Here is a 15944-nt window from a genome sequence, read left to right as displayed (position 1 = left end):
GAATGCCCTGGCTCTTTTGTGTTTTATTTCTCACCCTTACCAAACAACACAAAAGCATAACCTTGAGTGGGGAGGATCCACAAGTGCTCAGTCTTGGCTTTACTCTGCCCCCACTCAAGTTCAGAGAAGAGCCATGAGATTGATTAAAGAATTAGAAAACTTCCGTATAGTGATAGAATCAAGGCGTTCAAGTTACTTAGTTTAACAAAGAGATAGTTGAGGGTAACTTGATTACAGTCTATAAGTATCTACATGGGGGACAACTATTTGATAATGGGCTCTTCAATCTAGCAGAGAAAGGTGTAACTAGGGTGAGCAGACAGCAAGTGTAAAAAATCGGGATGGGGGTAGGGGATAATAGGTGCCTATATAAGAAAAAGCCCCCAAAATCGGGACTGTCCCTATAAAATCGGGACATCTGGTCACCCTAGGTGTAACACAAGCCAGTGGCTGGAATTTGAAGCTAGACAAATTGAGACAGGAAATAAGGCATAAATTTGTAATGGTGAGAGTAATTAACCATTGGAACAGTTTGTCAAGAGTTGTAGTGGATTCTCCATTACTGACAACTTTTAAATCAAGATGGGCTGTTTTTCTAAGATGTGCCTAGGAATTATTTCGGGAAAGTTCTTTGGCCTGTGTTATAGAGGAGGTCAGATTAGATGATCACAATTGTCCCTTCCAACGTTGGAATCTCTGAGTGGGGAGCTTTTGAAAATCCCACCCTAAAGACGCTGAACATTGTCTATATAGGTAAAAAGCAATGGAATTACCCCAGGGTTTAATTTGGACCAAAGTGCTTAAGTTGGCTCAGGGTAATTTGTAGACTCTTACAACTAAAAGTTAACTATTTCATCCCATCAACTGAGCAGAATTTAGTCCTCCATGCTCCAGCCTACTTCAGTAAACAGTGAAAACCAAACAGAAAAATAGTTCAGACATGTCTGCAGATATTCTAACTTAAAATATTTTTAATTTAAACAACTGAACTGATCTCGTTCAAACCTAGGCTGTTTTTACTTCCATAATGAGGAATTTAAAATGAGACACCTTTGAAATATCTAGCTTCACATTTTTGAGTTATGAATACATCTCATCCAGAACATTTGGGAAATGTGTAACTGTTTGGGAAACATTTGGGAAACGTGCTCTATAACTCAAAAATGGCCAGACTAGTTCAGTTTTTTAAAAATGTTCACCATTGGGCTTAAAGCAAACATAGAAAACTTGACCCCAAAAGTCTGGGCAACTGGAAAAATGAGGATTAGAATGGAAACTGAAACAACCTATGAAAACTGTATTGGTAGTGAGTTTTAATGTTTATGAAAATGAGAGTATTAATCAGTGGCAAGAGGCAGCCACAACATGAGAAAGTTGCTGCACCAGATGATAAATCCTGACTTGCAATATTTCTGGTATTCTAGTCTAGGTTTTCCTTAGGATCTAAGACCCCCAAAACTCATTTAGTTAGTAACGAACAGAAGACAGATATATATCAGGTCTCGAGAAGAGCAGCGTAGCAAGTTAATTTATTTATAACCTGTGGTTCTTTCTAATGATACTGTTTGTGGCAAGAATTACATATCCCCTGTAAGAAATATTGTGAGCTGCTAACTGGGGATATTTGGCTGATTTTTTGGAAAGCCTGAATTACATTTTTTTAATTAGGCTAGTGGACCAGTTTTATAAAGCAGGGTTCTAATAAGAACTTTGATTCATAGTTAATAGCTAAGTGTGGCATTGATCATCAGGGGGTGAATGTTTTGGTAGAACCATTTTTTAGCTCTGTTAGGTCAAAGTTATTTCTGCTTCTTGGGTCTCCCTTCACTCTGCATTTTCCTTTTTTTGTCTCGTTTTTGTCTTCTATTTTTTTTAGTTCTATCTCTTATACTTGTTCTTTTATATCTCTCTCACCTCTTCAGTCTTTCTTCCTTTTTTTATTGTTTGCTCTTTTCCTTTTGCTGCTGTTAGATTTTTTTTCCTTTTGTTTTCTTCTTGTTTAGTACCCTTTATCACCTTACCTCCCTTTTCTTGTCTCTGCAAGGCAGCAGAAGTGCTTTTCACAGCGTATAGTTGGCTCCGCTCAGCAGCCATTTCATGGAAAGCCCTGCCGCCCTCTGAGGAACTGTAACGATGCTGCCTCTGGCGGGACACAACTGAGCGTATCAATTCAGGACAAATTGCTTAGAGCAGGGCCGTTACAGCCCAAAGCTGGGTTTCCTTTATTATTAAGGCACACCAAACCAGCTGAACAGAGAGGACTTTGGTCTCACTCCACTGGCTAGCCATATGTCACACAAGCAATTCCCTCAAATGCTTCAGTTTCCCAGTGCCACTCGTTATGGGGATGAATGGTTATGAAAACCAATACCCCTGTAAAAGAAAAACAGTTCTCCCAATCCCAAAGGACCAAGCCCCAGACCCAGGTCAATATACAAGTCAGATCTTACCCACAAATCACGCTGTTGCCAATCCTTTAGAATCTAAAATCTAAAGGTTTATTCACAGAAAGAAATATAAATGAGAGCTAAAATTGGTTAAATGGAATCAATTACATACAGTAATGGCAAAGTTCTTGGTTCAGGCTTGTAGCAGTGATGGAATAAACTTCAGGTTCAAATCAAATCTCTGGAGTACTTCCACAGATTTGGATGGGTCATCCAGTCCATTGTTCAGAGCTTCAGTTTGTAGCAAGGTTCCTCCAGAGGTCAGAAGCAGGATTGAAGACAAAATGGAGATGCTGATGCTGCCTTTTATAGTCCTTTTGCCATGTGCTTTCTTCCAGCCACAAGCCACCCAGCACATGGCATGGAAAAACCTTAGAGTTCTCTCCAGGGGCATGTCCCTGCATGCCTTGCTGAGTCACAAGGGGTATCTGCCTTCTCTCAGTGGGTTAGTTGTATAGCTGATGGTCCTTAATGGGTCATCACACAGGCTAGGCAGTGCTTACGCCACATTGTCTAGGGTGTCACTTAGAAGCAAAGCACAAGTTTGAAATACAGACAGGATAGAGCCAATACTTTAAATACAAAAATGATACATGCATACAGATAGCATAATCATAACCAGCAAATCATAACCTTTTCATAGACCCCTCACTTGACAACCTTTGTACAATATTTGCTGCAAATATATAACAGTAGTTGCAACAATGATTTATATGGTCACAGTTTATGTCAATAACATCACAGGAACTGGAAGCTTTTTGTGTGTTCATAGCTGGATTCACTTTCCAGCAGGCTGTTGTCTAAAGTGCTTGAATCTGGGGAGTTACTAATCCTTGCCACTTTCCCTCTTATCATGTGAAGAAGCTCTCTGTTGAAAAGGGAAATTGACTGTAGCCTTGTGTCCCAGCAAATTTTACCCCCAACAGTAAATTCCCATTGGGGTGGCTGAATTGATGTTATCACTGTTGAGAGCCCTAATAGACATCCTGCAGGATTAATTAATAAGTGGTAAAAATGGGTCTTGCTATGGAAATCCTCTCTGCACTAGACTCCACTGGTGAGGAATTTGTAGAGTTATTGAGCATAAGTATGATCTAATAATGTGCAATATGAGACAATTTCCCTTTGCAGCAAATGCAGGGCCCAACTATGCCCTTACTTCCACAGAGCAATGTGCAAAACACTGGAGTACCGTCCATGGCCTCTTTTGGTAGGGCCAAATTGCAGTAGAATCTTAAATTTAGGTGAATGCTGGATTAAAACATCAGTCTGGTTGGGAGTTTAGGGCCCTAATCTACAGTAGACACACTATACCTGTTAAGACTATTCTCTCCCACATTAATTCTAGGTGAGATGGAGCTATGTTAGGGGTTATCTGATGTGCTGAAGTCCTTGATTTTCTTACTGGATTTTGAACTCTGAATGTTACTAGTTATTTGTAACATGACACATTTTTGTGGAGGAGAAGGTCACATAACTAACCCTTATTGCCTTGGATGTCTTCCTAAAGAGTTTATTATTCTAATATTTATGGTAAATGTTACAGTCAGCGTATTATATGTCTGAACTGTCGGTTCAAAGAATAAAGGGCAAGGCTTGAAGCATCAGCTCTGACCTTTTTCTTCCAGCTGTTAACCATGGCCAAAAGTTACCACGAACCAACTATTTATAGCAGGACATTACTATTCAGATTAGTTCATCATATTAATTCCGTAGTATCTCTTTGTTTGGGACTCAGATGAGGGAGAAGAGGATTACAAAATAATCAGGAATCAATGCATCCTAATTATCTCTCTTTGGTACTTCTATGGCCCCTCCTACCATAATATCTGAGCACTTCACACTCTTTTAAGGCATTTGACCTCACAGTACCCCTGTCAGATAGGGTGTACTCTTATCCCCATTTTACACATGGGGAACTGAGGTACAGAAAGGCTAAGCTCCTTGCCTGAAGTCACACAGGAACCCTGTGGTAGAGCAGGCACTTGAAGCTAGGTGCCTCATGTCCTAAACTAGTACCTCTAACCCAGCACATCCCTATGGCTCGCTGCCTCCTGCAGCTTCCATTGGCTGGGAATGGCAAACCATGGCCACTGGAAGCTGCAGGGGACCGTGCCTACAGATGGTCAACATCCTCAAAATGTCTCGCAGCCTGCAATCAGCTTATCTGGATGGGCCCCGTGTGACCTGCGGGCTGCAGTTTGCCCACCACTGCTCTAACCACTGGGCTATCATTTCTCTTCTCGATAATCCTGACTAATGTGGTACAGTTTGATCCCCAGTGCAACTTTGAATTTGCTACTACTTAAAGAACTGTGAGTCTATTTTAGGGATAAATCCTTTAAATTGGATGCATAAATGTTGTGTATAAAGTCTGACTAATTGTGCCAGAAGGTTTAACTAATCAGTTATTTATCCTTTTAAAAATATACCCATCAAATATTTCTGGGTACAAGCACAAAATATATCTAATTAAATATTCAGTTTGGAATTTGGGGGGAGGGATAGCTCAGTGGTTTGAGCATTGGCCTGCTAAACCCAGGGTTGTGAGTTCAATCCTTGAAGGAGCCATTTAGGAATCTGGGGAAAAAATTGGGGATTGGTCCTGCTTTGAGCAGGGGGTTGGACTAGATCCCTTCTAATCCTGATATTCTATGATTCTATGAATTAATGTAAAAAATGTATTTAAATTTCCCTACGCCTACCAAATACTACCCAGGTAATCTTCCCGTGCCCCGCCCCCGACAAAAAAGCATTGATGTTGGATTAAGGGGGAGTAACTCGTCTAGTGAAAGGGCTGTGTGACAGTCAGAAATGCCAATCTGTTGATGTAAGAGCATATGAGGTCTCTGTTAAGGTTTTACATGAGTTTGGGGGGGGGGGGGTACGTACTGCTTTTGGGTATCCATTGGAGATGGAATTGAAAGCCTTATGGAGTATTGGAGTGTGTTATTGCCACTGTTATAGATAATATAAAGGTTGGAAAGAATACAGGAGACTCTTCCCTCAACTACTTCTTGCTATACCTTTAAGGTTTTACATGAGAGGGGTGGGTCTTGATGCAACCTTAACTGTCATTAGACGTACTTGTTTAATTAATAGGAAACTGACAAAGCAGGTTCTTCTCAGCAGACCATCCTCTCTTCTGATTGATAGTGTGTTGAGTGACGTGACTCACATCTGACATGAGTAGTTTGTTCTTTCTCTGTCTCTCATCTTCTCCCCAGGGGGAAAACTTTATATGCCATGTGGTGTTTTTGTTGTGGTGGGATTTTGGTTTTGGGGTTGTTTTTTAAAATGTACAAGCTACTATGAGCTTTAAGTTAGTGAAGGTAGGTTGAAGAAATATGCCTTGCACTTACAGTGGAAGATGGCAAGGTCTGTGGTGGTCTTTAGGTCCTAGGGGAGTTTGTTCCACAATATCAAATAGACCCCTAGTAAAGCTCTATACCCCACACAGACAAGCTTTTACTTTTATGATAGAAAGTTCCATTTAATCTGAAGAGCAGAGCTGTCAACCATGGTCCTTATCCCAGGGGATTAATCGATCTTCTGGGTATTCTGTGCCAAGGCCATTGTATGCCTTGAAGGTAAGGACTGAGACCTTGAATTTGACTCAATATTCTATGGGAAGCCAGTGTAGCAAGAAGTCTGATGTGCTTGTGGTAGCCCATGTTGCTGAAGAAACATGCTTCAGTATTCTGAACGAGATGGAGTTTCTTAAAGTCTGATGGCTCCAACCTTGAACTTTGTCTTTACAAATGATCTGTTCCTACCCATGGCCACAGGGATCAGAGAGTCCAAGCCACCGCTTTCCCTCCACCGCTTTGGATCTGCATAGCCCTACCTCATGACAGCGTTACTCAATTTTCCTAACTAACCTAACATCTTGAGACCTTTCCCAAGATCTCCCTCTCCCTTTGTGTGTGTGACCATGCATTTTCCTCAGGGCATTCTCTGTTAGCATGATAATGAACATGAAAACCTAGGGTTTCTCTCTCTATCTTTTTGCCTAAACAGAGCTTGCAAAAGATATATAAATCCAAGGTACTGTGCTGGCAAATATAATTTAGGTATAATGAGGTATCCTAATTAAAATAGGTTTACTTGTTTTAAAAAGGCATATAAATATAGGAATACTTTTCAAAGATGGGATTGGTGGCCAGATCCAGCTTGCCATACTCATGTGAGGAGTTCCATTGATTTGAGGATCTGAGTGAGTAAAATGAGTACTTGGAACTGGGTGGCTCAAGGATTTGCTATTTGAATAGAAATTCTTTTACCAGCAAGGTCATTCAGTTCACTAGTGATAGGGTGACCAGACAGCAAGTGTGAAAAATTGGGACAGGGGTGAGGGGACACCTGTACTCTCACAGACTTCTGTGGAAGTCAGTAGGACTCCTGGTGGGCTCAGGAGTCTGTGTAGATTAGAACATCTGGCCTGCAGTTCCAACAAAAATTTTAGAAAAACTTAAATGAAACTAAATATTGCTGAGCTTGAACAACTTGAAAAGAAATTGGGTGAGGGTGAGGACTGCTCTCCTCTTCGAAGCACCGTTGCAGTGGGTTAGTGTTACAGCCAGGCTATTAACTCTTCTCCTTCATCTTATCTTGTGCGAAGGCGGAGGAGAGTCCTGTGACAGCAGTGAGCTCTGCTATCAGAGAGAGCACTGCAGTGTACAAACAGCCTTGTTATACTTGCACTCTGTGTTCCTACTGTAGGACAGATGTGTATGTGCAAAGGAGCCTTAATCTCATATATGCATGGCAAGCATACTCATAATATAAAACATAGACTTTAAATTTATGAAATTGCCCAGTGTTAATGATGTTTAAAATGTGTGTTGCTTAACACCATGGGCCCAATATTGTCCTTGATAGAAGGATACAGCCTCCACTGAACTAAAGGAACATTCTCTCTCTGCATCTGAGGACAAAGTTGAACTTGCTGTGTTTTAAATAGGCAATGTACTTCAGTCTTTGGTAACAGTGGTACACAGTAGATGATTTGCTCTGAAGTATGAATTCACTCCTTCCTAGTGCTACTGAGCTAGGATACATACTCAGATAGAAATTGTGGGTGCAAATCATATTGCAAAATTGGGCCTTTCTGTGTGAGAAGGGGAGGTGGTGGTGGTGATCTTACTTTTATTAAAATAAATCATAGAATATCAGGGATGGAAGGGACCTCAGGAGATCATCTACTCCAACCGCCTGCTCAAAGTAGGATCAATCCCCCATTTTTGCCCCAAATTCCTAAATGGCTCCTTCAAGGATTGAACTCACAACCCTAGGTTTAGCAGGCCAATGCTCAAACCACTGAGCTATCCCTCCCCATGCTGACTGACAGTGGAGAGAGTATGTACTATCTTTAGACTTGTGCCACTGCTTGTTCAGTTGTAAATATGAGATTCATACTCTTCAAGACTGCTTGATACAATAAACTCTGGTTTGGGTATTTTCTAGGCAAGAAATTACAGTTACAAGGGTAATAATTGAATATTAATAAAATCAGTAACCGGCAGCAGCAGTTTAGTTTTGTTTTCTTTCTATGTTGTGCAGTTCTTCACATGGTGAAGCTTTAAGGGTAGTGATAGCCACATATAGCACATACCTGCACAATTCATTTGTGCAAATAAGATAATTTACACACTTCATTAATATGTGTAAAACACATGTTCATAGGTAACCTTTAAAAAGTTCACATTTACCATAGTTACTGAACAGTCGTATCTGAGTTACCACGACAGTATTTTTTACTCTAAGCTTAAGGAAATACAGTTCAACATTTTAATTAGGGCTGTCAAATTATTAAAAAATTAATCGCAAGATTAAAAAGTAATCATGATTAATCACTGTTAAACAATAATAGAATACCATTTATTTAAATATTTTTGGATGTTCTCTACATTTTCAAATATATTCATTTAAATTAGAACACAGAATACCAAGTGTACAGGGCTCACTTTATATTATTACTTTTTATTACAAATATTTGCACTGTAAAAAAGATAAAAGAAATAGTATTTTTCAGTTCACCTCATACAACTACTGTAGTGCAATCTCTTTATCATGAAATGCAACTTACAAATGTAGAATTTTTTAAACATAACTGCACTCAAAAACAAAACAATGTAAAACTTTAGAGCCTACAGGTCCACTCAGTCCTACTTCTTGTTCAGCTAATCACTAAGATAAACAAGTTTGTTTACATTTAAGGGAGATAATGCTGCCCACTTCTTGTTTACAATGTCACCAGAAAGTGAGAACAGGCATTCACATGGCACTGTTGTAGCCAACATCACAAGATATTTATGTGCCAGAAGTGCTAAAGAGTCATATATCCCTTCGTGCTTTGACCACCATTCCAGAAGACATGTGTCCATGCTGATGACAGGTTCTGCTCGATAATGATCCAAAGCAGAGCGAACTGATCCACATTCATTTTCATCATCTGAGTCAGATGCCACCAACAGAAGGTTGATTTTCTTTTTTGGTGGTTCAGGTTCCATAGTTTCTGCATTGTAGGGTGACCATATTTTCCTATGCTGAATACGGGACACCTGGTAAAATTACTCTTCTTCAAATGAGTTCAACGGCAATCCATCATAATTATGCAGTATAAATATTCAAATTAACATCAAGTTGACTGAGTCCCTGTTTAAAAGAAATATTGTGTAGTTGGATTCTTTTTATTTACCTTTTTATCTTTAAGGCTTTAGGGTTCACATGGGGAGGGGTGACACACACCCCCCTACCCCCACACACACATATGGGGAGAAGTCTCACACACACACACTCTCTCTCTCTCCCCCCCCCCTACACTTCTCTCGGGGGGGGAAGGGGCGTGACTGACCTACTTGACCCTCCCTGCCCAGTACTCTCCACCCTTCATGCTGGGCTGGGCCCCGAGATGGACGCGCCTTTCCTGGTACCTGGCACCACATCTTCCAGAGGCAACACATGGGAGGCACGCAGAGTCACATGCCCCCCTACCCCAGATTTATGCCATGGTTCACACTAGATTGTTGAGGGGAAGGAGTGACCGGGCCTGTGTCTTTGCAGAGCTCATCTCTTCTCCCCACTTCCCATGTGGCTGGAAGCAGCTTGTTCCTTCCTGCCCGCACAGTGTCGAAAGGCAGCTAATACCTCCAGGCTGCTGCTGGCCATGGACATAACCCAGACTCCTCCTGTCCCCCGGCTACAGTGCGGGCAGGAAGGGGTTAAGCCCTGAGGGAGCATTGTGTACCAGGGCCCAGGGAACCTGACTGCAGGGGCTTCAGCGAACTGGGCCAGAGAGATGGCTCAGCAGAGGAGTCTGCCTAGGGAATGAAGCAGCACTGCACGCCCTGGGGGCAGGACCCAGGGTGGTGAGGGGGTCAGGTGAAGAGGGTGCTAAGCCCTTGCCCTGGGGCTGTGGAGTCTGCAGGTTTGGGGCATGAACAGGCTGAAAATCACTTCCCAGCTCCCCCGCACTCCAGAGCTTAGCAGAGGGGCAGAGAGGCTTCCCCATGCCAGTGCTGTGTGGGGCTTTGGCACATGCAGGGCTTGGCTCCTCCTGGTCAGCACCCCAGGCCAGAGAGTCTTGGGCTTTCCCGGGCACTGGCCCAGCCAGAGGTAGTGGGGAAAGGAAGGAGCCTGCTGGCCAGGCTGTTGGTGACCTGAATGCTCCAACCAGGGGCTGGTTCTCCGCACAGCGCTGGGAGCGAGACACACCCTGCCGGGGAGGATATGGAGGAGCAACGGGGCTGAGGGGGGTGAAGGGGCAAAGCAGGGTGAGGAGTGAGAAGGGGGGTACATAAATGGCCAATGGGTGGGTAGCAAAAATGACACACAACTGGCTGCTGCCTGGCCGCACTCACCATCCACTGCAGCGTGCTGCCAGCACCAGCTGGAAATGGGATGGGGGAGCATGGCCCTGCTGGCCAGAAATATCAGGGTTGGAAGGGATCTCAAGTCCAATTTGGTCATCTAGTCCAACCCCCTGCTCAAAGCAGGACCAATCCCCAATTTTTGCCCCAGATCCTGAAATGGCCCCGTCAAGGATTGAACTCACAACCCTGGGTTTAGCAGACCAAAGCTCAAACCACTGAGCTATCCCTCCCCCCAAGAGCCAATACGCAGCAGGGTCTGCATTGATGGACCAGCAGGGGGAACGGCTTGCCCCACACGCTGCATCTTCGCCCTGCCACCAGCCTTTCATACCCATCCCCATCATCGGCCACTAGACCGCTCCCCAACGCACCTCTGGTGGGTGGGCGGCTAGTGAGCAGGGATCTAGCCAGCAGCAGGGACCTGCCAGTACTGATGGGGAGGGGAGACAGAAAATATGGGACACTTTGCCGATTTTTAAGAAAAAGTCGGGACACCTGCAGGAGGGCTTAAATATGGGACCGTCCCTTTAAAAACCGCACGTCTGTTCACCCTCATGCATTGAAGTGTTGCTTTTTTAAGACTTCTGACAGCATGTTTCACACCTCATCCCTCTCAGATTTTGGAAGGCACTTCAAATTCTTAAACCTTAGGTCAAGTCCTGTAGCTATCTTTAGAATTCTCACATTGGTATCTTCTTTGCTTTTTGTCAAATATGTAGTGAAAGTGTTTTTAAATCGAACAACATATGCTGGGTCGTCATCTGAGACTGCCATAACACGAAATATATGGCAGACAGTGGGTAAAATCACAGAGTAGGAGACATACAATTCTCCCCCAAGGAGTTCAGTCACAAATTTAATTGATGTTTTATTTTTTTAATGCGTGTCATCAGCATGGAAGCATGTCCTCTGGAATGGTGGCCAAAGCATGAACAGGCATACAAATGTGTAGCATATTTGGCATGTAAATACTTTGCAATGCTAGCTACAAAAATGCCATGCGAATTCCTGTTCTCACTTTCAGGTGACATTGTAAATAAGAAGCAGGCAGCATTATCGCCTGTAAATGTAAACAAACCTGTTTGTCTGAGCAATTGGCTGAAGAAGTAGTAGGACTGAATGGACTTGTAGGCTCTAAAGTTTTACATTGTTTTGTTTTTGAGTGCAGTTATGTAAAAAAAAAATCCTACATTTGTAAGTTGTATTTCACGGTAAAGAGATTGAACTACAATATTTGTATGAGGTGATTTGAAAAAAATATGATTTCTTTATCATTTTTATAGTGCAAAAATTTGTAATCAAAATAATAATATAAAGTGAGCACTGTGCACTTTGTATTCTGTTGTAATTTTAAATGAATATATTTGAAAATGTAGAAAAACATCCAAAAATATTTATAATACATTTCAGTTGGCATTCTATTATTGTTTAACAGTGCAATTAAAACTACGATTAATCATGATTACATTTTTAAATCGAGTTAATTTGCTTTGAGTTAATCACTTGAGTTAACTGCAATTAATTGACTGCGCTAATTTTCATGTCAGCTACCACATACAGAAATAGGAAATGCCATTTAGCTCTTCAGCCTTCTTGTGATGACATGTTTGTTTTCAAGTAAACAAACAAAAGCTCTCAAGACTTTTGCAATGCCAAACTGTCAAATATGCCATATCTATGGTGTCTAATCAGAAAAAAGTAATTAATGCAGGAATGGCTATTTTATTGGATAATACATTAATCATGGTATAAATGAAAACTAGTTCTATAATTCTAATGTTGTTTGTGACATGAATTATTTAACAATAACTGCTACATTTAATGTAAACTTGAAGATGATACTAAAGGATGGTTTTGAAAGAATATTTTCATCCCAAAATGTGTTTCATGTTGCGAGTTATGTCAGGAATATATTCAAAATGGTTTTAGATCCTATTGAAAAGTGTTAGAATCTCTGTTCATTGACTAAAATGATGCCCACTCCATTAAACTTTATATATATATATATATATATATATATATATATATATTATATATATAAATATTTTTTTAAATCTTCTTAATCTCTTTCAGTCCCAGCAAAAATGCATTGTGATCTTTGCACTGGTGTGCTGCTTTGCGATTCTGGTTGCACTGATATTTTCAGCAGTGGATATAATGGGAGAAGATGAGGATGGACTCTCAGAAAAGAATTGTCAAAATAACTGTCGGTAAGAGGTAACAAACAAAACTTCTCTTTTTGGGGCAGGCGAGGACATCAATGTGTTTATATAACGATGCTTAATAAAAAATACATTCCCAGCATGCTATGCTCTTTATTCTATGACATTACAGTTGGTTTGTTAACTCTGGCAAAATAAAGCAGAATAAGAATCCTGAAGCTTTCTCTTTCCCCCTCATACACAGGCAGAATGAATATGAGAGAGCCATAATGTTGTTCTGAAATAGATTCTCTTTGGTCATCATCATTGGCACTTTGCAGTTTGGCCACTGACACTGTTGTCAGTTTCTCATAATTCTTCAGTGCACCAGTCTGCACTGACTGTAACCATTTTAATGTTGCTTCTCTTGGAGACTCTTCTGGAAGCTAAATTTTATGCTGTGAAGATGTGACTCTTGGCTTTGACAGTCAGTACATTGGCCAACCTGAGCCCATACCTGTGAAAGTTCAGAGAATAGGACTGAGGTGGTTCACACAGCTGCTAGATCTGCATATCCCTCTCCCCTGGACTCTATTGAGCAAGACTGACAACATTTTTGCAGCGCTGTTACCTTCAGTGTAACCAGTTTGCTGTTCATTACACCCACACCACTGTGCTTAGGATTTTGGGGAAGGCAAATGAGATGGTTCTTTGTGACACACTCAAAGCATAACTGACTCATATAATGAGAACAAGAGTGGCTGAGGGGGTGGTGGCTATGATGTCTTCTGATCTCACTCAGAGTTCTGTTGAAGTGCAGCCCAGTTGCAAATTCTGTTCAACCCTGGTGATTAGATTAGATAGAGGGCTCTGTCTGGAGCCCTCCATTTGCTCCCCATTTTCAACCCATCCATCTCATGCTTCTTGTCCTCACCATCAAGGCCCTTCACAACTGTTCCCTCTCTACTTATCCACTCTTGTCTTCAGTTGTCTTGCTCAGCGCCTCTCCACAGTGACTGATGCCAGTATTTTCAAGTCATAATCATCTGCTTCTTCTACAATTGTCTCCACTCCTCTTTCCATACCCCATCTTACACATGGAACATCCTCTTGGGTCTTAAGAACACTGCCTTCCCCTCTTCAAAACCCCTCCTCCGAGACCCACTTCTCACATGATGCCTATAGAAATTAGCCAACTGACAATGGCTAGCTACAGAGCCAGCGAGGATAATTAATATGTATTTTAAAAATAGGCAAATACAACCTCGGAATATTTTACCCCTTATATCCAGATTTGCCTTTCTTTGCTGTCTTGGGTTGTGAGATCTGTGGGGCAAAACCCAGCTGGACATAGCTAGCACAGACTGGTCACTGCCATGACATAAATAATAACTGAATTATTATTATTTAGGTTGTTTTTTCACAACTGTAATTGCAAACAAATGGGGCTAAAAATGTACTTTGTGCTTAATCTCTCTTTGTGAATAATATTGATCTATATACTATTCTGTGTTAATTGGTACATAACACCCTCTCTTCCTTTCTGGTCAGAGGGCTATATTCTAATCTTTGCTGGTGTAAATTCAGTTTAAACCCATTGACTCCTAATATGTTTAAAGTCAATGGGATTTCTCTGCAATTACAGTGATGAAATTGAAATCAGACTTTGTCTTTCACTGCATGATCTAACTGCTAATACTTGGCCCAGAAAACACACCGATGCTGTCTGTATAATTTGCCCAAGGTATTTCTAATAGCATCTGTCACTACAGTATCCAAAGTGCTGACCACCTGCTAACATGGATTGTGATCCTATCCTCCTGGATGTGATGAAATTGGGCACCCTTATGTATTTAACATATTGCAGACTTAACTAATGTGGTGCAAGATCAGTTGCTGTTCCATGGCATATCATTACTATGTTGGGTAAGCACTTTGAAAAAGTAAGGCAAGAATTATTGAATGTTTATATTTCAGCTGTCTGAGTACTTTTGCTGAAATTCAGGAGCTGCAGTTTACATGTGCAGACTGGTGAAAAATCCAAAGCTCCCTTTTCTAGATGGAATTAATGTGCAGTGTAAGATTGTGTATGTTCTTTGACTCAAGTTTGTCTTTTAAATAGCTCAAGCATCCTAGAGATTGTGATGGGGACATGCTGCTGTTGCTCGGATGAAAATCTCAAAGTTTTGTTTAAGGTTTATGTCTCTCTTGGAAGTCATCTTCAACTTTGAGATTTTTAGCATAATTTGTCTTGAGAGAATTCTGATATAAAAAAAACAAACAAACTACTTATTCCAAAAAATCAGCAAAGTGAAAACAAAGATTTTTGCCTCGTTTTCTTGGTGTTGGTCTCCTTTTTTATAGCTACCGAGAAGGATCAGGATATTATCAGCCCCATTTAGGAATGTTTTTTGTAGCATTTATAAATAAGAAGACTAATCTGTGAGTCTCAGATCTCTTCTGCAAAAAGCATTTCTATGTAACCTACATAAAATGGCTATTTGTGAATATAAATTCTCTAGCTAGGATGCTTCCTTCACATCAGGCATGTCTTCTGTTAATCATTTTATTTTTATTGTGCAAAGACCTTTATTGGGTACCTTGCACAGATCGTCTCAGTCTTCACTGTTTTTTGCATTCTTGTTGGGAGTCTGTGTAACAAACATATGTCAAGAGAGTGATGCAGTATGCTATTAATTTGGTATTTTTATAGGAATACAGAACAGATTTTGCTCAGTATATTAAAAGGTCATAAAAGAAGCATTTTTGAACAAAATGTGAAATATATATGAGTATATTATTTGCATTCTTTGAGCCACCCACTGGTGACCGGGATCTTGCTGAAAGTGAGGTCATTCGTGACCCTAGCAACATAGGGTCAGATTGTTACAGGCTGCAAGCCAGTTTCGTTCTGCTGGTTTAGTAATTGGAAAAGGTTTAATGTGTGTTATTTTAAAAAATATGTTTAATTTTTAAAACACTGAAGGTCATTTCATTGTTCCTTAATTTCCACACTTCTAAAATGGCCCACTTCCCAAGCCTCTGGATGCATTTGCATCTTTAAAAAAGCAGTTAATTAAAAAATACAAACATCCTGATAACAATAAGAGAAAATAGACACTGCCAAAATTAATTACCAACTAGCATCATAAAGAGGAAAAATTGAAAATACCATCTCCATCCAACTCCAAAACAGTCTTTTTCAGGCACTGTTAATTACGAAAATAAGTATATCCATTTTGCTAAGTGCAGCATTCTGAAAGCTCTAAGAAAATAAGCTCTTCTTGTTGGGCCAAATCCTAGAGATGCTGAGAGCCTGTATCTCCCACTGAAGTCAACAGACACGAGCACGGAAAACTATATTCGGGCTAATGCCTGAAGAACAGATAGGCCATGCCCCCTGATCTGAAGAACAATAAACTCGGGCTCTGGCAAACCAATAAAACCAGCTGATTCTGAGTTCATCAGAAATGCCCTGCTGT

General features: G+C 40.9%; 1 protein-coding gene across 2 annotated transcripts in view; it reads left to right on the top strand.

Moving 5' to 3' along the window:
• PLD5 (phospholipase D family member 5) overlaps nt 1-15944 on the top strand; it is a 237878-nt gene that overhangs the window by 83008 nt on the left and 138926 nt on the right. Inside the window, exon 2 of one of the 2 annotated variants that reach the window (XM_073335270.1) lies at nt 12395-12531. The exons of the other annotated variant lie outside the window; for it this stretch is intronic. Coding sequence (XP_073191371.1) covers nt 12395-12531 — 137 coding nt within the window. The remainder of the gene's footprint in view (nt 1-12394; nt 12532-15944) is intronic. 2 annotated transcript variants of the gene reach the window in all.

This window comes from Lepidochelys kempii, chromosome 3, assembly GCF_965140285.1.
Source record: "Lepidochelys kempii isolate rLepKem1 chromosome 3, rLepKem1.hap1, whole genome shotgun sequence".
Classification (NCBI taxonomy): domain Eukaryota; kingdom Metazoa; phylum Chordata; order Testudines; family Cheloniidae; genus Lepidochelys; species Lepidochelys kempii.
The sequence above is the reverse complement of the archived record's forward strand: the minus strand, read 5'-3'. Positions and strand labels throughout refer to the sequence as shown.